Raw genomic sequence first — 22,673 nt, forward strand, 5'->3', positions numbered from 1 at the left:
GTGTGGCGTTCACTGTCAAACCCACAGTGCCTAGAACAGGACATGGCACGTAGCAGGGACTCTATATACAATTTGTTTAATGAATGAAAGGAGGTGAGAACACTATAATTTCAGACCCCAGACTATGCTGCCCCCACCTCCCCAACCCACTTCCTCCTTCCCTCCCTGTTCCTCACCCATTTGGCCTTCCTCCCACCCTCACATACCTGCTTGGTGATGGAGGGCTTGAGCCCCCCACCCCCTCCGCCACCGCTGCCCCCGCTGCCCCCAATGCTGCCCTCTTTGCTGAGGCTCTGTTGCCGCGGACGGGCGGGGCCGTAGCTCGGCTCCGGTGACTGCAACAGATTCCCACTGGATGGCCGGGGTTTCTGGGCAGCGCTGACCGTCAACTGCTGAGACTTGCCCCTCTGTAATGGAGGCGGTTGGCCCCCGCCACCCCCACCACTGCCCCCACCGCCGCTCCCACCTCCGGGCCCTGAGGGGGCAGGCCTCTGGGGACCAATGGTGATCTGAGGAGGGGACAGCATGTGCTGCAGGTTGTCCTGGAGTGAGAGCTGCCGACGGGTGAAGTCAGTGCCAGAGGGTCCAAACTCATCACTGTAGCTGTGGCTGTGAAGGATGGAAGCGGCAGGGGGCTTGGGGACCCCTGAGGAGAGGTCCTCACTCTTGCTATAGCCATGGAATGGGGCAAAGGTGTCCCCGGGAGGCTCTCCACCTCGGTGGTGGTGATGGTGGTGATGGTGGTGATGGGAGGAAGGTGGGCCGTGACCACCACCCCCTCCGTGGCCCCCTGGGGGGCCTGGCCCATCAGCAGCCATGTGGAAGAGAGGGTTCTGGAAGGAGAGGGGGATGCGCAGTTGCTGGGCAGGGACACCGTCCGTGGTGACACCCATCTGGCTGAGGCGCATGCCAGCTGCTGTAATGGACGAGCCACTCCCCTGGGAGAGGCGTCCAGCGGGCGCAGGCCGCAGCCCCAAGGCTGCAGTCAGGGAAGCCTGGCTTGAGTGCAGCAGGTCCCCAACGGCCGCCAGGTTGGACACACTGCTGCTGTTGAGGCGGCCGCCGGGCCCGTCGCCCTGCAAATCCAGCATGGAGACACTCTTGTTGACGCTCAGCATCTTCTGCTCTGGCTCTGTGATGTCCGAGCTGCTTGTGCAGTATGCTGGCGAGGAACGGGCCAGGGGTGGACGGCTTACATAGAACAGGTCTTTACCCCCACCAGGGGGTGGCGGGGGTGGCTTTTCCTTGGTTGGGGAGGGGAGGCGAGCCATGTCCATAGAGCTGCGGGAAGGGAAAGGGGCATACGAGCAGGAGGTGAGGCCACGGCCACTGGCAACTGAGCCTGCTGTGGTCTGGCACAGGCCTTGGGGTGAGAAGTGGGACCCGCAGGGAAGGGCGGGGAGCTGGTGGTGGCAGCTCTGGAGAGGGCCGGCAGGGAGCATGGGAGGGGATACATGGGAAAAAGGAAAGGAAAAGGTCCCTCCAGGAAGGGAGTGAGGCCTAGAGGAGGGGAGATGGGGGCACCAAGAGGAGGGATGAGGGGCAGGTCCGGGCAGATATGGAGGAGATGAGGGTGCATGGAGGAAAAGAGGAGAGGAGGAAGGTGAAGGCCACTGGAGTGGGAGGGGGGGAGCAGAGAGGAGAGGAGAGGGGGCGGGGGAGGGGAGAGCCCCTCACCTGTTGAGGCCTCGAGCCATGAAGGACTGTAGGTCGATGGAGCTGGAGAGAGATGGGAAGAGGGGCGAGCACAGACAGACAGAAGGAGAGAGGTGGGCAGAAGGCGTGGACGCATGGAACAAGAGGCGGGAATGGTGGAATGGGTATGGCATCATGGAGGGAGACCGGGGCGGAGGGACAAGCAGGGCGGTCAGCAGAATAAGCAGCAGCTGAGGCCGCCACATTGGAATGGATGTTGGGTCTCAGGAGGCCCTGCTAGGGTCCCCATGTTACTTCTCCAGTGCTGGATCGTGACCGAGGTCTGCTCAGTTCTGGTGGGGGGCTGCGATAGTGCTTATTTACCAACCAGTACAGATGGTTCAATGTTTGGATAGTACACGGCTGATCCAACATGTCTGGTGGCACCTCGGCCCTGGGACAGGCATGGGCAGGCGGAGGGACTAGGCAAATCAGAGCTAGCAGCAGGAAGCCCCAGGCTTACAACAAGCTGGAGCTGGAGGAGCCCTGTCACTCTTCCCAGGGCTGGGAGATTCCTGCTCCCTCTGGCCTTAAAGGGCTCTCCGCCTAACCTGTCTCTTTACCATTTTCTCTGAGAGCCTGCCTCTTGTTCCTTTCTTTCAAGCCATAGAGAGATGCACTGGGGCCCAGTGAAGCGTATCCAGAACAGAAAAGTAGGGGCTCCTAGGGCAAAGGTGTGGGGGTCCCAGGTACTCACCTGTTGAGGTCCCGCATCATGTAGCCCTGCATCTCGGCCGATGGGCCCCGCAGCACCACAGGCTGAGGCCGGGGCCGCTCACTCTGACGGCTTGGCTGCCTTTGGATGTTGGGGTTCCTCAGAGCTGTGCTGATGTCATTGAGGAGCCGGGGCAGTGGGCCCAGCTTCAGGAGGGCTTCCTGGAAGGATGAGGCTGTTACCTGGGGCTAAGCACCCAGCTCTAAGAGGGCCCCAGAGGGTGTGGGGGGCAGGGGAAGGATGTCTGAACTGGGGGAGTGGTAGAGACACATCTGGGGACAGGGAGGGGAGAAAAATCTGTGCAGGGGGTGGTCTCTCAGGCCACTGGAGCCTCTGGAGACATCTGGGGAGGGGGCAGAGGGGCATCTGCTGACCTTACTGAGCTGGGGCAGCACCTCCCAGAGCAGGGCATGGAGTGTGGAGAGCTCTCGGCCCAAGTCGATGTAACCCTCAAAGCTACTACTGTTGGTCAGCGTGTCCAGGTTGGAGATCTCATACAGGAACTGCTGCATGGAACCCCACTCCAGCTCCAGGAACTCATTCATGAATCCCAGAAAGTCCTCCTTTGAGGTAAACCTGGCCAAGGCATCCAGAAGGTAGAGGTCACACACACAGAAGGCCTCACTCCCACCCGTCTCAGGGTCTCTGGGGGACTCGGGAGACCCTTCCTGCCCACCCCCAGCCCCACCCTACCCCTGCCTGAGGCTTCCCTCACTTGGAAAAGTTGGCCAGGTTTTGGATGACCTTGGCGATGAGGGTTAGGGTTCGTGAGGTCTGCTCATCTGGGTACTCCTGCATGAGCCCAAAGAGACTGGGCGACATAATGGCTGGGCAGAGGAAGCGCAAGAAGAGCGAGGCGCTGATCAGCCTGTCAGCGATGTCCTCCCGGCCCCGCTCTGCGCAGCGCAGTCGCCAAGATGCAAACACCTCCTTCAGCTCCCTCGGGAACACGCTGAGGGGAAGGGGTAGGGAGACAGAGAGAGAGAGAAAGAAAGAGAGAGACCGGGACTGAGCCCCAGAGACCCTCAGCTTCCAGGGAACATGCTGAGGGGGGTGGTAGGAGGTGAGGGTGTGGAAACAGAGTCGGGGAGAGACAGGGAGGGAGGGACTGCAGCAGGAAGACGGGAGGCTGCTGGAAGAAGAGGCCTATGGCAGAGGAAACAGACAGATCAGGGAGAGAGAAATGGAGGGGGAGAGAGGGTGAGGGGAGAGAGACATGCGGGAGAGGGACGGAGGGTGCATGAGAGAGACAAGGAGAGGAGTAGAAGAAAAACAGACACCAGGGAGAGACAGAGATGGGAGAGAGATGGAGGGTCACTTGAGGTACAGGGAGCTCGGACCCCCCAACTCTTCTGGATTCCAGGGAAATGGGGATGGAGGTGCCCCTGCGTGATCCCCACTCCCTGCAATGGCTCAGCGCTCACTCCCCCACCTCCCCGTTCCACTTCAGTGTCCCATTGACACCTTAAACTGACTCGTGTAGTGTAAAACAGAGCTCACCATCGCCCCCACACCTCCAATGAGCTCCTCCTCCTGACTTCCCTGGTTCTGTCAATGAGGCCACAGGTCTCAAACACCAGCCTCATGGCCTCTTGAGTCATCCTTGACTCCCCACAGACAAGCTCTCTTCTTCCCAGTCAGTTGACAACTCCAGCTGATCCCTTCCTCAGAGGGGCCTTCACAGTGGGCCCCCCTTCCCCTCCCTGCCACCGTCCTGATCCGCATGTCATCCAACAACAATCACCTCCAACTAGCCTGCACTTCGCTCTCCCTACTCCAGTCACTCCCCACACTCCACACCACTTAAGGATTAATCTTCTCATTCGTGATACTTCTTGGCACCAGCACCACTAATGGCATCCCATGACCTACCAGAGAACTCAATCTCCTTAGCCTGGCAGCTGAGGACTTCCAGATTCTAACTCCATCCCCCCTGTCTGGACCTCTTCTTCCACTCTCCATTAGGAGCCACGGGTTCCATTAAACCTGAGCTAACTGCTGGCCCCGGAAAGCTCCCGGGCCGCTCACCTTCATGCATGTCCCATCCTACAGCCTTCTCCTGCAATGTCTCCTTTGCCCACCATATCCACGTTATCAGAACCCAACCCAGTCTTCAAAGCCCAGCCCCGGGGGACACCTCCTCCATGAAGCCTTCCCTGCTTATCCCAATCAAAGCTCTGCCTTCTCTGACCTCATGTTTCCTGGGGGAACCCTCACTTGGCACTTCACACATACTACAGCTGTTCTGTGGCTTTCCATGTTATCTACCCTGTCCCTATTCATTCTGGGTGAGGCCCTCTCAGGGCAGGGCCAGGCCTCATTCCTCTCTGTCTGCTTTACAGCCCCCAGCACACCACTTTGCCCATAACCAGTACTCAGTCCTCTTTGCGGATGGACAGATGGATGAACAGATGAACACACGACCCCAGACCCGGCCCCCACCCAGCGTTCCCAGTCTCACCAGTGGGAGTTGACCACCTTGCACAGGGCCAACTCACAGCACATCCGCAGGTTGGCCTGGTGCTCTGCCAGGCTGGACGCCGTGCACTTGATGGGGTCCACCTCGCAGTTCTCCTCAGACTCATACAGAGCACGGATGAATTCCCCTGGGGTGGGGGCACAACAGAGGGTGGTCACACTTGCCAAGGGCAAGGAGGGGGGCTGCCTGGGTTGGGGAATCTCAGAATCCCATGGTTGGAGGCTGGAGTCCGGGGACTCTAGGCTTGGAAGCATCAAGCTGAGGAAGGGTGACTTGGGGTCTGGAGTAGCCAGGTTTAGGGTTGGGATGCACATCTGGTAGGTTTAGGAAGAAGACCTGAGGGTGGGCCATACCAATGGCATCCTTGAGGTATTTCTGACCAATCAGTCTCATGTACTCTTCTATGGCTTTAGTGGCGAGCGTGTTCTCGCGGAATATGAGGTGCTCCCGTTCCATGAACCGGTCCACCTCAGACATGGCCATGTCTGAAAGGAAGTCCTGAGGCCCGGGAAAATCCAAGGGTCAGCCTCTGTACAACCCAAGCTCATTCTGAAGACAGAGTGCCCTATCCTTACTATCCCCCCCTCCCCAGCAAGTGCCCACTCCCAGGTCACCTGTTCCTGAGGGCATAGCACTCACCTTGGCCTTGCCCGTACTCTGCAGAATGTGAACCAGTGCACTGGCCACCTCCTCCTTGCCCTTGACATTCAGGGCGGGCTCCAGTACTGCACACAGCATCCGATAATGGTTGGTGACATACTCTGCAAACTCCTTATACAGCTCCATGGGCAGGATACTCATTGTCTGGTAACGCGCTTTCAGCCGCACAGCCGGGCAGCCTCCTTTGCCCTTGCCCCCTGAGCCACTCCCCGAGCCCCCGCCCCCTCCTGAGCCCCCCATACCCCCGGAGCCCCCGCTGCCCGTCGGCAGGGTGACAGGGTACCACTGCTCTGTGAAGTGGCGCCCAGCGAGGGTGGCCACAGGCACAGTCACCAGGCCGACATAGCCCGCCTTGTCCTTCTTGCGCTTTTTGTCTGAGTCACGGTACAGATGTAGCCGCAGGGCGCGGACAGCCGGCAGGTTGTTAAACTCGAAGTGCTCGCCCCAGAAGACGGTGTCCCCTGAGGCCGAGCGGGGCTTGGAGGTGGTACGCGCATACAGCATGTCGTCCAGGCAGAGCTCACAGTAGTACCGCTTCTTGGGGGGCAGCTCCCGAGCCTCTATGATCCACAGCTTCAACACGTTGTCCACCCGGCGGCTGTTGTCCTGGGGTGGTGGGGTGGGCACAGTGGATAAAGGGGAAGGGAGAGACAGACAGAGACAGCAAAAGGGGAGAGGCAGTGAGAAAACGAGACAGGGTCTCTAAGACAGCAATCATAAGGCCGAGAAGATGTGTACTGGGTTGAATAGTGTCCCCCCCCTCCAAAATTCATGTCCACTCAGAACCTGTGAATGTGGCCTTCATTGAGCAAAGGGTCTTTGCTGATCTACTCATATTAAGATGTATTCATCCTGGATTAGAGAATCCAATGCCTCATTTCTCTATGCAGAGAGAGATTTAGAAACCGGAGGCACATAGAGGCAGGTATTGGACAGATGCAGCTATAAGTCAAGGAGCTATCAGGAGGCAAGGAAGAAAAAACGAAAAAAACCAAAAAGAGGCAGGGAAGGATTCTTCCTAGAGCTTCAGAGGGAGCAAGGTTCTGCCAGCACCTTCATTTTGGACTTTCGGTTTCCTAAACTGTGGAAGAATAAAGTTCTTTCATTTTAAGTGACCTATTTGTAGTAATTTGTTATAGCAGCCCTAGACAACTAATACAGATGGTGGCTCATAGATCAGACAATAGAATCAGCATCAGGAAAAATTTCAAAAGCTCAAAGAATAAACCAAAAATAGTAAGATGGAATTTGAAGGGGAGAACTGGGGAGCCCTCCAAAGACAATCAGAGATTGACAGCAAAAACAAAAAAAGTGGGTTGCATAAATACGGGATGGGTGAGGCTATATGCAAAGTTAGTGAGAAAGGGCCTGGGGGTGCAGCGGACCACAAGGTCTTAGTCAAGCTCAGGGGATGCTGCTGCGTAAAGAGAACACAGTGTTCGGACTCTGCATAGGTCAGACTGCATCCAGCCTCTTGGGTCTAGTTCTGGACAATGAAAAACAAGGGATTCCCCCAGAGGAGGGTTGCCAGGACTATGAGCTCACTGGAACCTGGGATTCGAGAAGAGCTGATGGAACTGGGAGCATTTCTCCTAGGAAATAGAAGCCTTGGGAAGAACACAGACTTGTAGAATTTCTGAGCCAGAAGGACTTTAGAGATCATCTAATTGCCATATAAACCCCATTCCCGTGGCAAGCAGGGGCTAGGTGTCCAGCTGTCAGGGTGTTGGTGGGGCACTGCTTGCCTACAGGGAAGGTGGATCAATGCTCTAAATCTATGACTTCTATGGTAACAGACCATGAGGCAGAAAGAATGGTAAAAGAAATGGGGACTCAGAGAAAAGTGGGGGTCACCTCCTGCTCATCCAGGTCCCCTCCTCCCCAAGCCTCCCTTCCCTTTAGCTCACCTTGCCCCCTAGGCCCCCAGCTTCCCCTGTGGCTTGACCTTTGCCTTGCCCATGCTGTCTGTGTCTCCTTTACTCCCGATACCTTGTTGGGTTTTACTGCCCGTTGTAGATTCTCGATCCATTTGTCCCTTTCGGCCGCGGAACGACAGGCAAAACATTTTGTTCCTGAAGACGTTGTTACCTGAGAGGGGTGGGGGGTTGAGATGGGGCTCCAGAGGGGAGGTGACTCCTAAGCACCCGACACCCCATCGCCATGTCTTCCTCCCTGGCCTACCCTCCTCTCTCCCAGCCCCAGAGGTTTCTATTTCCTTACCATCCCCACCTGTGCCACTTTCTCCAGGCCTCCGTGCCCTCACCCTCCATCATTCCTGCCCTCCCCAGCCCACTAGACTCAGTACCTCAAAACAGAACTCCTGGCCCAGGATGGAGCTATGCACTGGCTTGATAATGGAATCTTCATCCAAGTTGAGCTCCAAGGCCTCGGCCGCACTGCTAGGGCTCAGCAAGGACTCATGCGAGTGTGACTCCTTGAAGCTCTGCATCAGCCGGGCCCTGGCAGGGAAGGGTCAGACCACAGGGTCAGGGCCTCACTCTTCTTACACACCCAGGGGCCAACTCTAGGATAGATACCTGGGGAAAGAGCCTCCTGAACCCCCTTCCCATACAGACACAGACAGAAAGAGAGCTGACCTATCCTTGGGGAAAGACATGAGCAAAGTGAGAGAAGCCAGAACCCTTTAAGAAGCTCCTACCCCACCGATTCACACCTAAGGGGCTGTGAGGACTGGGGACACCTGGAAATATCTCAACCCAGAAATAGATCATGGTAGCAAAAAAAAAAGAGAACAGGTGGGCCTGGGGCACTTCTAGGTGGGACTTCTAGCTGAAACCAGAGCCTCAACATAAGGGGGGGAAAGTGGAAGTAAAGAACCAAAAGTACAAAGAAGATGTTGGTTTGGGCCTGGCACACAGCTAGTACCTAAAACACATTTAATGATTCAAAGAATGAATGAATCCAAGAAGAGGACAAGTTTTCTCAGAATCAGAAGAAAGAAGGAGGGTAAATCACAAGAAATAGGGGAAAGCTGTGTGAGAAGGAAGAGCTGGAAAATGGGGCCTGGGGAAGAGGGGGAGGTAGGGCAGGAGGGAGCAGGTGGGGGCAAAGCCGAGTGCAGAAAGACAGAGGGTGGGAGAAGACGAGGAGGAGCAGCGGGAAAGATGGGCGTGGGAACAGAGATGGGGGGACAAGCAGAGACTGCACCAGACAACAGAAGGTAAAGGGGGCTGAGGGAACGGATGATGGGCCACACAATACAGAGGGATGGAATAGTGAGCGGCTGGGAGATGGCTAGGGGAGGAAGAGTGGAGAGCAGTAGGAAAGCGGGAGGGGGAGCTCGGGTGTGGGAGCCTCCATGAAGCTATTTATAGCAGCCCCGTCATCTTGGGCTCCTTTGCCGTCAGCACGACGCTCCCCCGGCCCCCCCCCGCCCCCGCGGCCAGGAATACCATGCCCTCACCCCCCCCCCCCCCCCCCGCCAGGCCCAAATCCAGCTCTGGTGACATGGGAGGGGGCAGGGGAAGGTGTGACTCACCTATCCCAACCTCCCTACCTGCCCAATCCTGGGGGCGGCCAGACATGGGGGAAAAGGAAGGACAGGGTTCTCCCTGGGGAGTGACTGGGTGAAGGGAAACCCAAAGAGGGACCCCAAGAAGCAGACAACAGAAGCAAATACCAGATCTCCTGCATCCCCAGCCTCAGAGACAGTACCCTCCGAAATTCTCTGAGGGCTTCTTCCTCATACTTCAGTCCATGATTAACCCTAGAGCTTCCCCTCCCTGTTCTGCCAACCTGTATACCTGTCCCAGCCTCCCCTTCCCTCCTGCTCCCCTTCCCTCCTCCAGTGGACTCTGCCAGCCCCAGCCCCACTCCAACCTGCTGCCATCCCCTCACCCCTTCTCCCTAGGTCACACTGCTCCCTCTCCTACCAGCCCACTGTCCCCTTTCCTGGATTCCTTCAATGTTCCCTCCAGGCTCCTCTACTCCTTCTCTGTCCTGTACAGCTCCTTCAGTCCTGGGCTGCAACCCATCCTTCTGTTGGCCAGAAGAGTCCCTCCTTGGCCTCACCTTCATTTCCCTTCCTGCCTCTCTGCTTGTCCTCTCCCTGCACCCTGCCCCTCTCCTGCTGCTGCCTCTTCTCCATTCTGTCCCCTGGCGCAAAACATCCCTCAGCCAATCCAGGGCCTTCACTCTCTGCACCCAGGTAACCCCCTTCCCTCCAATCTCACCCAAGAACCCCCTATATTGCCCTATATTGCATCCAACTCACCCCACCCACCCCAGCCCCTGTACCTGTCATGGTCAGCACTTCGGAAGCGAGGCAGGATCTGGCGAAAGCTGCTGGTCCGGTCAAGTTTGGGTTGTGACTTTGTGCGTTTGATGGAGCTTTTTAACCTCCGGCTCAGGAAGCCTTGCTGGGGTGGGGGGAGATGGGGATATGGGTGGGTTGGGGCAGGGTCAGTTCTACCTACTCAGCCCTCAGCTGGTAAAGAGTCCCTGGATGAAAGTGGGATGGGGGAAAAGGGAAGTCTCCAGAGATGAGGAAATGGAGATTGGAGTCCTGCTACCAATTTGTCTTCCTTTGCTCCCAACGGGTGCAAGCGGACGCACACGCACGCATACGCATACACACACACACACACACACACACCAGCTTGCACACGCACGCATACGCATACACACACACACACACACACACACACACACCAGTTTGGAGAAGGTGGGAGGTCTGGTCTGAGAAGCAGGGGGACAGAGCCAAGGAGGGGGAAACCAAAGAGGTGGGGAGAAGCAAGTGCACTCTCTCTCTGTCTCTCTCTCCCTCCTGCCCCCTTTCTTGGAATGCTGGGGCTTCAGCTGGGGCTGGAGGGGAGGGGGCCCAGCTGAGCCACATCTGGCAGGCGCCTTCACTCACCGAGGGCCGGAAGGGCGCAGCGGGGGCGGCCTCCATGCTGTACTGCTTCCCCCCTGGGACGCTCTTCCTCCTCGAGCGACCCAAGTGGTATTCTGGAGAGGGGAAAAGAGCCAGGAGGGAGGTTGGGAGGGGTCGCTGTTAGCCCAGGTGTCCACTTCTGACCCCAGCCCATTCGCCCACCTCCCTCTGCCCCTCAGCTCCAGCCTCACCTACCCCCCGGAAAGCAGCAGGAAGAGCAGCGGCGGCTGAGAGGCTGGCGGCGGGAAGGAGGGGGTAAAGAACCCGAGCCGGAGCCCCCCGAGGGGGACGGGGTGGGAGGCCTTAGGCCCATGACTGGGACTGGCAGTCAGCAGAAGGGCATGGCTGAGAGGGTCAGTAAAACCCCAGTGATTAAAGGACACCAAAGATCCACGGAAGCTAGGTCCTTGGTGCCCACCCCCCCAGGAAGGGGCTAGCTGGGGGGGAAAGTTGGGTTAAAGGTCATTGCCCACAGGCAGGCTTTCCTCTCCCCTCAGCTGGGCACATCTTTCACCTGCTCCCCTCTCCTGGAATCCCTGTCCGTCTGAAGAGCCAGAGCTGCCTCCCATGACCCCCTCCCTGGTCTGGAGGGGGAAGTCTTAGAAGAGACCTGTGAGGAGTGGCAGGAAAAGAAGCCTGGGGACAGAAAATCCAAGGAAGGGGCAGATGGGGGGGAGGGGAGAAGGGGCCGGTTCCACGTGCACTGCAGTGGTAGGGACTCAGAAAGGAAGGAGGAGGGAGAGAAAAATAAAAGAATGCAGGGGAGTGGGGGAGTGGGCAGGGAGTGGGGAGGATGAGCAGTGGAGGTTCAGGGGACTCCCAAGTGAGGGTAGGGAGAGGAGGAGGAGGGGAAGAGAATGCGGATGAAGCTCAGACTGCCAAGAGTCTAGAGAGGTGGCAGCTCGAGGAGGGAAGCTGAGGCTCTGCTGCCAGGGAATTTAGAGGGGCCAAGGGGCTAGAGGAGAATGAAAGTGGGGGGATGCCAAGCTCCGGCTCCAGCTCCAGAATGGCTGCCCAGGCCTGGGCTCCCCCCTCAGCCCCACAGTCACCACTGCAGCCAATGGGGGGGCAGGTGCTGCATCAGGGGCGGGGCTACCATCTCCACGGCAACAAGAAGCTACAGGCTGGGGGGGGGGGGACCGGAAGAGCTGCCTGTTAACTCTCTAGGTTCCAGAACAAGGGAGGACCACAGCTACATTTTCACTGTCTGCTCCCAGAATCGCAAATCACCAGCAACTTGCCCTAGAATCAGTCTCCAGCTTCCCTTTGCCTCTAAAACCCAGGTGTTAGAAGGTCTGCCCACAAAAATGTGGGCCCCATAACAGAGGGACCCTTGCCAGACCCTTGGGAACAATGTGTAGAGCACAGAAACATACACTGAACTGTGGGGGTACGTGTATATAACCACAATACAAAAAATAGGGATCTAGGTGCTTATGAGACATACAGACAACTGTGAGCACGGGGGTGCCAGAGATCCACATTCTGAGACCTTGAGGCCCACATACTCCATGGGATACATGCTTAAACATATGTGAACACTGCAACAGGGGAGTACACATTTCGACCCAGACACCCACATGAGAGCTGCTGGTGTGGACGTGTGGCCCCAGTCCCTTGGGCAATCATGTGGGCAGCACATTACAGAAATGGACGTTTAACCCTAACACACGCACATACACGAAGTCGGTTTAACCTCTAAGATAGATGCTTGAGTATACTGTGATGCCAACCACAGCAAGGTATCCTGGTACCCCAAAAGCACAAACACCATTCATTCACATGGGAAGTATGACCACATCCACTCCATCTCAGGACAACCTTCTTCTCCCCCAGCCCTTGTCTGATTCCAACGCAGGCATCCATGATTGCTCTCCCAAGGAGGAAAAAACGAGGAGCAAATGCATCAATTACCCTTCTAGAACACATTCAACAATGCATCTAAGGGGTCAGGATATTTTTTTCTTAGTCTCTGCATTTCTTAGGTATGGTTGCCTCACTCTCGTTCCAAAGAACCAAACTCAGGCACTACTTTCATATGCAAGCTCCTCTAATAAAGGCACAAAGACTAACTTTAAATCCACTAAAATTTTGCTTTGGAACTAAAGAATTGGCAGAAAGAGAACAAATTTGCTAACTGGTTTACTTGGCTCTTGGAAGTAACATAACCTTACACATGTTACCAGGAACTAAGATCCATGAACTCACACATAAGTCACAGGTACATGGAGGCCACATACACAAATGCTTACAAAGACTTTCACTACCACAAAAAAGAAAAACACGTAGAGAAAAGAGAGTGACAGAAATACAGGACATTCTGTTATGAAAGCTGCATGCAGTGGCATGTACAGAAAACACAGCACATACCCGTGTACACACACACAGCAAACCTGGTCAGCATACACTGCAATCCTGGGTCTCCATGTCCCATCCCTGCACGATGTATACACACATGCACACACATAACAGCCACCTACACGCACCCGTAACACAGACATTGTGCACACACCCACACATGTACACACCCCGTGTACACACACAATTGCACTCTCACACACAAACCGCAAGGGCTTGGACTCCCGCCTCTCCAACCTCTCTAATCTTGCCATCACCCACAGAATCTCCCCCTGCCCTCCAATCTGCCAGATCCCTAACCTTCCCTTTGGCCTTTCTTCCTTGTCATACCCAGCTGGCAGCTCTTGAGGGGAGCCAAGGAGGGAGGTTGCCAGAGCAGGATGAGGAACAGAGTTGGAGAGAGCAGAGAAATGGGGGGCAAAACTCTGTGCTGGGGACAGGAAGCTCTAATGACAGTCCCTATGGTGACAGGCCTCACCATGAGCCAGCCTCCATGCCTGAGTGGCCATCCCTCATCCAACTAAGCCTGATCCTATACAGCCTACATGAACCAATGCCCTCTCTCATCTTGCCCCTTACTTCTCTCAGATAGCTTTACTAACAGGCCTCTCTGCTCTCCCCACCCCTCCTCCCCAGCTCCCAGACCCGGTCTCCCTCCATCTCCATCCAGTTCCCCATCTTAAGCTCTCTTATCCTCTTTTCTCCTCATTCTCGCTCAAGTATCTCCTACATTCCCATTCTCCAGCTATTCCTTTTCTCCTAGCCAAACCTCCCTCATTCCTCTTCACCTCCTTTCTCCCCACTTTTCCACTTTCTCTCCACTCCACTCCAGACAGCCCAGGGGCTCACACCTGCCCAGCCCAAAGGTGTTTCACACATAGTAGGATTCCAAGAAGCCCACTCACACACTCTCACTTCCTTCCCCCACTTGCACACCACCCACATCCAGACACGCCCTGGACACCCGTGCTGGGATTGACACAGATACCCAGGCCAATGATGGAACACATGCAAAGACACACACCTGCCACCAGGGACAGAGAAAATCTTGCTCATGCTGCCAACACATCCCTACACACAGGAGACTGACTGGAGGTGAGCCCCAGCCAGGGACATGCAAGCTCAGGGTCAGAGGTGACGTGTACCAGTATGGCCAGTGGCCGGCCCAGCGGCCTCCTAGGCAGGAACCGGACAGAGGCACGATGAGACAGGACAGGCTTGCACACGGTGCATGAGGAACTGGGCCCCGGGTACACATGGCATCGACACACGGGGGACACGAGCATGGACACGAACACACACACGGACACACGGGCTGCCGTCTCCACCAAGGGTCTCCGAGACCATCCCACACCGGCCTCCCCCGCGTGCTCGCGACCCTGGCCCCCCGGAAGCCGGTCCCCGATCCCCCACCTCCGCTGCCCCCCTCCAGTTACCATAACTCCCCCCACTCGGAAGATGCAGCGAGAACATGCGGAGGGAGCAGCTGCCGCCGCCGCCGCCGCCGCCGCGGCTTCCCCACCCCCCTCCCCGCGCCCACGCACACGCGCGCCCCCGCCCCCACGCGCGCTCTTCGTCCGCCCGGCCCCGCCCTTACCTCGCACCGCCCTCTGGGGGGGGTCGGGGGTGTCCCCGGTGGGGGAGGGGCCCCGCCCCTGCGCGGGGGAGGGGCGGGGTGCGGCGGGAGAGGGGGCGGCGCGGCCCGGCTCGCGCCGCCCGGCGCGTTGGGGGCGGCGGCGGGGCCCGGGACGGCCGGGACGGCCGCGCGGTGACGGCCGCGGGAACGGCTCCCTCCGCCGCCGCTCCCGCCGCTGCCGCCGTTGCCCGGGCCCCGCCGCCGTTGCTAGGCGACCGCTGCTGCCGTGGCCGCCTCTGTCACGAGCCCCGTCGCCCGGAGACAGCGCGAGAGAGACGGGGGAGGGGGGCGAGGGGACCCCCAAAACCAACCGGGCCTCCCACCATCCCCTCCCTAGCAGGACCCCCCACCAAAACCGCGGAGGGAACGAGGGGCGGCGGCTCCACCCAGCAGAGGAGGAGCCCTGGATTCCAATGCCCCTCAAAGGTCCGGCGACCTCTCCTGGGCTCCAGCGTCCACAGCTTCAGCACACACCTTCGCGGAACCAGGCCCCCAAGCCCCTAAAGATCCCTATGTCCCTGCATATTCTCCATGCCCTTTACACATTCCATGTCCCCCTGAAAACCCCAAACGTTCACCAGCTATCAACTCTTTCACTAGACCCTCCCCCCAACTAGATATACTCCAGCACCCTCTTCCAACCCCTACTGAACCCCCAACCCAACAACCTCCATATACCATCCCCAACTCCAAACACACAGGGATGCCCCCACCCAAAACACAACGGAGACCCACACTGGAGACCCCAGACCCCGAGGACTCAGGGTAAGGAGAAAGATGGGGATTATGTGGGCAGAGGTATCAACCACCCTACATATGATAAACATGCTCCGTGAGCATGTGACCATTCTGGCCTGGACACACAGGTATGCACATGTGCACACACACAAATCTTTCCCAGACATGGACATCACACACACACACACACACACACACAGATGTGACAGACATCACACACATTCTCTGTACACACCACTACCACCACCACCACCACCACCACCACCTGGCTTTGCCTCACAGAAATGTGCTATCCACACACCCCCATGGTCAGAGGTTTCCATGACAATGACACACATCCCTGCCCATCCACCCACCCAGGGTCCCAGAGCTGGCCCCCAAGGGCAGTGAGACCTGGGCCTATCAGAAAAGGACTAAATATAGGGAGCTAAAGGATGGAGACAGGCCACTGGATCTCTTGGAGGAAGAGAAACTGGGAGCCTGGATACCTGAGGGAAGGGTCTGCTGGTGGAAGAAAGGGGTAACCAGGGGTTGGAGGGATGCAGGAACTGGATCCCTACTCTTGGAAGGGGAATGCAGTGGTAGGGGGCAGTGACAAGGGGGTTTCTGGGGGCTGAGGGCGTCTCTCTGCACCTTGGCTGCAGATCTCTGTTCTCTGCCTTCATCTCCCCTCACTGTTCCCATGGAAACCTTTTAAGCGAACTTCTCAGGAAGACAAAAATCTTTTTTTAAATGACTAAAGAGGGGGGTGGAGGGGGGGCAGAAAGAGGGAGGGAGGGGAAGAGACAGATGGAGAGAGGGAGAGAGTTGGAGAGACAGACTGAGCAGATAGCTCTACAGACCGACAGAAAGGAGATGATGGGGGGGGGTGGTCTGATGAAGTTCCACCAGGAGCAAAGGGGAGCGACAGAGGAATCAAGAGGGATGGGGAAAATAAGAGAAATCGGAGAGGAAAGAAAGAGAAAGGGGGTGACAGAATTGCAGAAAATAGAAGCAGCTGAAGAGAAAAGGGGGCAAGAAAAGAGGGAGGGCCCATAGGCCAGAAGGTCTAGAAGAGGAATCAGGAGCATGGGGGTGGGGCAGAGGTCTGGGGGGAGGGCAGGAACTAGGTCATTCTCTCCACGATCCCAGACCAAGGGCTGGGAGAGGGGCAGGGGCAGGAACGCTCGGACAGGAAGCTAAAGATCTAAGGAGACTATTTTTACAAGCACCAGGAAAACAGGCAAACTTCGCTGCTGGAGAGGAAAAAGGGAGCGAAACAGAGCAAAGACCACTGGGGCCTCTCACCCACAGCCCCAGTCCCGCTCCAGATCCCAGAGGAGGGCGCCTTCTCCTTCCAGGCTCCCACTCGCAGGATGAAAGACTGTGTCTCCTCCTCCTCCCACCCCCTGACAGCTCCCTCATTTCCCCGACTCCCCCCTCCCCTGCAGCCCCGGCCACCTTCGGCCCTCTCCCCGCCACTGTCCGGGGCACGAGAGCCTGCTCGGCCGCCGTACCATGCTCGCCGTGGGGCCGCCCCTCCACCGGCACGGAGACCGTGCGTCTCAGCAGTTTGTTGCGACTGGACTCGCTCCTCCGGTCCCGGATCAGAAGGGGGTGTATCTAGGGGATGCGGGGGTGTGTCAGACCTCACTGGCCCAGGCCGTCCCTCCTCTTTCCCTCCCCCACCAAGGAAGGATGAACCTCCCTCTCCACCGGGCCTGCCCACCTTCGGCCCCTACTCCTGCACACTCTTTAAGTGTCTTGGGATGAGTCGGTTTCTCTTTCCCCTCTCTCTTCAAGTCTCTCTCCCTCGTTTCCCTCCCGTCCCATCCTCCTTTTTCCTCCCTCCATTTCTTTTGAAACACCCTCCGGGAAATTCTCCCAAACCCGACTCAGCTCTTCCCGCAACCCCGCAGGAGTCTGCTACTCTGGTAATCCCCTTTCCCCTTGACCTTCAGTTCCTCCATTCTCCCTGCTTTCCTCCCAACCTCCCACCTCCCTCACCACCTTCCCTCCCTCCGTGCCTGTCACGGGGGTAGCAGAAGCTGCATTTATAATCAGGATCTACAGCTTGTCTCCCTCCCACGGCCCGGCTTTCGGCCAGACTGGGACTCAACCTCCCCACCCCCCTCAAAGGGCCTGGTCACCTCCCCCCACCCTTCATCTCCTTCCCTTGCCCCCCACTCAACCTTTTTCACGTGCCTCCTTCTCTTGAGCCATTCCCTCTCCCTGAGCCTCATTCCCAGCTCCAAGCCTCCAATCTTCTCCAGCCCTACAAGAACCACCCCACCTTGCTAGTCCCTAGCTCCAGGTCCACAACCCACCTACTTCCAGCCCCCTGTAGCCCTACACACTGCTCACCTACCCATCCCACCCCCGCAGCCTTCCCACTCCAGACTCTGGCCGCTCCGCTCAGGTTGCCCCTTAGCTTGCTGGCCACTGGTCCCCTGGACTTGGGCCCAGCTCTGTCATTCCTTCGTTATCCCACCCTCTCAATCCTCACAATAGTCCCCACTCTTATTGGTTCCAGTTCCCCTAATTGATCCTACACACCCCCTACAACCTGGTCAAGACCACTAGTGAATCACTCAAATGCCCCCCAATGCCTAAAACTTGGACTCCCGAACCACCTCTTCCTTTAAAGCCACCATGTCCTCCCCTAGACACCTGGACTTCATTCTGTGACCTGGAAGCTCTAGCCAGCCTTTGCACACTCTCCCTTGCCCCTCAGGTCCCTCCAAACCCTGGTTAACCCCAACCAATTCTAGCCCTGCCTCACCACATCCTCCCCAACAGCAGCAGGAGCACCTCTCACCACCACACTGGGCTCCAAGGCTACCTATCACTCTCTAAAGCTGGTCCCCCAAATCACCCCCAACTCCCTGAATCACACCTCTGGGCACCCACCTTTCATATCTGTACCCTGTTTCCTCTGATGGGTCCTCCACTGCTGACCCAGTGCCCAGTCAGAACCCATACTCCCTTGGCTCTAATGACCCAGCATGGCCCCCACCTCCCACACTCTGGCTAGTCCCTACCCCTCTCCCACTCCTACTTCTCTAGAAAATGTCCCCTGCTCCCAGTTCCCCCCATTCCCCAGGCATCTCCTCCCTTATATTCTTTCCTGATTGATGTCCCTGGTGAAAGCCCTCCTGGTCTCTCTAAATGCTGACCTTGGTTGGGCACCTTCCCAGTCTTCACCACCATCCACACCAAGATCCACTGACTTCTGTCATCTCTCCTAGTACCCTCCAGCCCCCTCCTGGTCCCGGTTTCCCTCAGTTCCCACTCCTCACGTGATGGGGGCAGGCCTGGGAGTGGTGAGTGATGGGTCTTGCTGAGGTGGGGGAAGAACAGGAGAGGGTTCCCGAGGACCACTTGGGAGGTGATCCCTCCAAAGCAATGCCCATTTCTTGCCACCCCTTCTCCAAGCCCTTCAGTTTCCCTTTCCCATCCTAACCTATCCCACAATATGGGCAGGGCCACAACAGGAGCCACCCCCAAGTCTTCAGAACCACATCTCCTCTCCAACACTGCACATAGCCCAGAAAGATCCCCTGGCCAAGGTGAGAGGATGCTTGCACTTTTGCACATCCCAATCCAAATCTCAATGGCCACCCTCCTCAGACTGCTTGCAAATGTTTCCCTCTTCTCTGCCTTCTCTGTGTCTTTCACCACTTCACTAATGAGGATTCTCCTCATCTTTCTCTCCACGTTCTCCCATACTACCCAGAGGTCTTTCCCCAACCTTCCCACTCTGCTCACCTCGTCCTCATCCAGCATGAGAAGCTGGTTCCCCGAGATGATGCAGAACCGTGGGTTCCAACCAGGACGATCATATGGGGAATGAACGTATTGGGTTCGGTGCATAGGGGGTCCCCGTACATCTGGGGGACAGAGACACACAGAAATGGTAAGGGAGGTTCTATGCACTTAGGAGACAGAGGCCCGAAATGGCAAGAAGAGAGTCCACAAAGTGGGAGAATAAGACCCCACCCGCCTTGGGGATCACAGATGGGGGTTAGGCACATGGTAACTTAATTAAAGGAACAGAAGATAAGCCTGTATATCTGGGAGGAAAGAGGGGAGGGGAAATCACTTCACATGGGGGCTCTGTAGACTGCAGGAAAGAAATACAGAGGGGTGGTTCAGGGAGGGGGATTATATCATGACAGAGAGGGTACACATTCAGAGGCAGAGAAAAGTGGCGGTGCTCTCCATCCATATCCAAAAAATGGAAAGATGGAGGGTGCAGCAGAACTGGCAGAAGAGAAGCACACAGAGATGGTGGTGGCAGGGGACTGGGAAGAGGGAAGGCATCCAAATAACTGCAGAAGTCAAGCACTTGGAGGGAAGAGAGTGAAAGGAAAAAGCTACACAGCTGTGGGAAAGAAGGATGGGGCCAGGGGTATAGGAACATTTGAGCATGAAATGCTGAGAGCTAAACATCTGGAAAAGAGAGGACGTGAGGGAGCTTACCTGTTCACAAAGTCAGAGACAGGAGAGGGCCTCTCCTCCTGCCTCTCCTCTATTCTGAGCTCCCTCCTCCTCTAGCCCAACCCTGTTCAACTCTGGGAAAAGTTCTGGTTCTTCTGGTGGTAGGGGGAGGATATGTCAACACCTGGCTATGGGAAGGGCTGGAGAGTGAGAAGGTAGGAAACATGCCTTTGTTTGAATAACAGAGACTGAATTGATCTCTTCTCCCACTCCATGCCCAGAGATCAAAGATTCGATACTGCCCCCTCTCTTCACCTAGTCTCCATGGATAGGATGAAAGCCAACTCCACAGGTGAGAAACCTCTCCAAGGTACAGTGAAGAGCTTGAGGAAGAAAGAGGGGAAGGAAGAATGGAAGATCCAGGCCTGGGACAGAGAGGGGGGCCTCCAAAAGCTCAAGCTGGGAATGGGGACAAACAGTAGACCAAGCGTTGCCCATGCTTGGAGATGCCCCCAGGGGCATCTTACCCAACTTAGCTGTTCTTCCCTCGCCCCTATCCCTGTAAACTGTCTCTCCTTTAAATCCCAATGTCACACACCATCAAAGGGACACAGGGAACCAGGCACTATGGAAGTAAGAAAGAAATCAAATTGGTGACATCAAAGTGATAGAAAATAGGTTTAAGGTATCACAGTGAAGAACAATTTAGAGGAAGCAAAATCAAATTCTGTCACCTTTACAAAATAATCACTGGTATAGTGCAGGAAAAGAACTGGTCGTTAAGCTTCATTCTAACTGAATACCCGGAGTAGGAAATTTTGAAAAATCTACCCCTTTCTGTCTACAAAAATATTCTTCAAATTTACCCAACCTGCAGATCAGAGTCAGAGATGAACCCCTAGAATACAGATAGTTAGAAACCCCAATACTTTGAGACTCACTATCGCAATGCCATCTCAGAGATTCTGTCCGATACCCTCTAGATATAGAGATCACCAGTCCCTAGGCTCTGAGACTGCACATGCTGCAGGCAACATGCCCACTGCACTCAGACTCTGAGGACTCCCAGAGGAGAAATCTGTTGATACATCTAATCATTCTGGGAAGGTTTGGTTCAGGCTGCAGCCCCAAGGAGGCAGGTTAGAGTTCAGGGACACCTTCCTCCTGGGAGCAGGGAAGGCTGCAGGGAACTTAGCTTAGAATCAACTCTGGAAACACACATTCCACACACACATATTGTCTAGACTTAAGTAAGGATGATTCTGGGAGGCAGATGCAAGAGACAGACTAACACAGCTGAGAAAAGGGAAAAATTTACTAGGATACGAAGTCCCACAGGGCTCAGATGGGGATGTCTTCTAGGTCCTGTTCCAACCATCAAAACCTGCATCTTTGCACCCAAATCTCCAACAGCCCAGGAAGTAGAGGAGACAAGAAAAGAGGAATGGGTGGTAAGAGCTGAGGTATTAGGGGAAAGTGGGTAGGCACAGACTGGAGTGACAAGCCGGGGAATGGGGTAGAGATAGAGGATGGGCTGGGGGACAAATCATAGGGATGGATCAAGAGAAAAGAAGGCAGAAATGAGAGTAAATCCCTAGAGACAAGGGAATATACCAGAAGAGCCCAAGTGGACATGGGGCAGAGGAAATGAGGTGCACCTAACAGGGGTACTAAGACAAGGGGGTCATGAAGGACAGGTGAAGAGGTGGCAGAGATATAAGGGAGCTACCAGATAGAAGAGAGGGAGAGAGAATGGACCAGAGAAAGGACTGATATAAGGGAAGGACAGAAGGGGGACTCATATAAGGAACGGACACCATATGGGGGGAAAGATATAGGTGATGGACACCAGAGGAGGGAGGGGGAATGGTAATAGGGATTGGAGGTGGGGGAGGGGGGTAAAAAGTGGTGAAGTGAAGAGGCGGATAGGACCCCTGGGGTTACATTTCACTGGTCAAAGGCCTTAAGGAGGGTCAGAGTCTGGGGCAGGTCCTAACCTGCCCTCTACTTCCATCACTCAATCTTACTTCTATTGCCCCCTCCCCCCCTTAATAAACACACACATAATTTGGCCCTCCCCCTGCCCTGGTCTCTCCTCCCCCAGACCATTCCCTCTCTCCTCTCTTCCCTCCATCTGGACCCTCCATTCCCCCCACCCCCCACTGCCTCCCTCTCTCTCCATCTGGCCCCTTCTTCTCTCCCTCCATCCTCCTCTCTTTTTCAACCCCCTACCATTCTCTGAGCCCCTTCACCGTATTCTACCCCCCATCTTCTTTGCTTCTCTTTTCACCCCTATGTTTTCATTTCCCCCTCCTAGCCCCTCTTCTAAGACTTCCTTCTATTTCCTTAATATTTTCCTCATCTCTCAGCTCCCACCTCCAAATTATTTCTGCAGCTCTTCCCCAACCCTATCCCTCTATCTTCCCACCCTTTCTGGCAATCTCTTTCCCCTTCATCATGTTCCCCTCAGCCCCCTTCATAGCCTGTTTCCTGTCCCCTCCGGCCCCTATCTACCCCTATCTGGCCTCCAATCCCTCCTTCCCCTTTGCTCCCATCCCTGCCTTCCCGGTCCTCCTCTCTCTCCCTCCATTTCAGCTGCTCCCCTCCCTGGCCCCGACTCTGCTCCCCCCCCCCCGCCCCTGCCCCTCCCCCTCTTGCCCCCCCCCAACTGGCCCTCCCCTCCCCACCGTACCTCTGAAGGGGGCATAGGACATCGCGGGGATGCTCCCCCGATGGATGGAGGCGCGAGACCTGCTCATCAGGCCTGGGGGGGGAGGGGGCGGGGGGGACGGGGGAGAAAGAGAAGAGAGAAAGAGGGGGAGAGAGAGGGGGAGAAGGAGGAGGAGGTGGAGGAGGAGGAGGAGGAGAGAGGAGGAGAGAGGAGCAGAGAGGAGCGGAGAGGAGGAGAGAGGAGGAGGAGGAGGAGAATAGGAGCCAACGGCAGCAGCGGCAGCCGGGAGAGAGAGAGAGAGGGAGAGAGGGAGAGAGGGGGGCGGGGGAGCGAGCGAGAGAGGAGAGAGCAGGAGGAGGAGGAGAGAGAGACTCTGCAGCCCCCACCCCTACTCAGGGAGAACCAGGG

General features: G+C 56.5%; 1 protein-coding gene across 12 annotated transcripts in view; it reads right to left on the reverse strand.

Annotated features, from left to right (window-relative positions):
- Positions 1 to 22,361, reverse strand: part of SYNGAP1 (synaptic Ras GTPase activating protein 1) — a 31,356-nt gene extending 8,995 nt beyond the window's left edge. For 5 of the 12 annotated variants that reach the window (XR_004924504.2, XR_004924523.2, XM_078055483.1 and 2 more), the window contains exons 1-15: positions 22,287 to 22,361; positions 18,923 to 19,044; positions 16,672 to 16,777; positions 10,426 to 10,517; positions 9,807 to 9,928; positions 7,855 to 8,008; positions 7,539 to 7,637; positions 5,529 to 6,155; positions 5,243 to 5,387; positions 4,872 to 5,016; positions 3,126 to 3,362; positions 2,785 to 2,986; positions 2,393 to 2,571; positions 1,678 to 1,719; positions 207 to 1,281 (exon numbers count right to left, since the gene is read on the reverse strand). Coding sequence is in view for 10 of the 12 variants with exons in the window: in XM_078055483.1 (XP_077911609.1) it covers positions 207 to 1,281; positions 1,678 to 1,719; positions 2,393 to 2,571; positions 2,785 to 2,986; positions 3,126 to 3,362; positions 4,872 to 5,016; positions 5,243 to 5,387; positions 5,529 to 6,155; positions 7,539 to 7,637; positions 7,855 to 8,008; positions 9,807 to 9,928; positions 10,426 to 10,517; positions 16,672 to 16,777; positions 18,923 to 19,044; positions 22,287 to 22,353 (3,414 nt within the window). In the remaining 2 variants the exon portion in view is untranslated. Of the gene's footprint in view, positions 1 to 206; positions 1,282 to 1,677; positions 1,720 to 2,392; positions 2,572 to 2,784; positions 2,987 to 3,125; positions 3,363 to 4,871; positions 5,017 to 5,242; positions 5,388 to 5,528; positions 6,156 to 7,538; positions 7,638 to 7,854; positions 8,009 to 9,806; positions 9,929 to 10,425; positions 10,518 to 10,634; positions 11,120 to 14,237; positions 14,310 to 14,398; positions 14,461 to 16,671; positions 16,778 to 16,883; positions 17,013 to 18,922; positions 19,045 to 22,286 lie in introns of those variants that run through there. The other 7 variants (XM_078055485.1, XM_078055484.1, XM_078055488.1 and 4 more) reach the window with 6 other exon arrangements.
- Positions 22,362 to 22,673: the final 312 nt, after the last annotated feature.

Source organism: Halichoerus grypus, chromosome 9, assembly GCF_964656455.1.
Source record: "Halichoerus grypus chromosome 9, mHalGry1.hap1.1, whole genome shotgun sequence".
Classification (NCBI taxonomy): Eukaryota; Metazoa; Chordata; class Mammalia; order Carnivora; family Phocidae; genus Halichoerus; species Halichoerus grypus.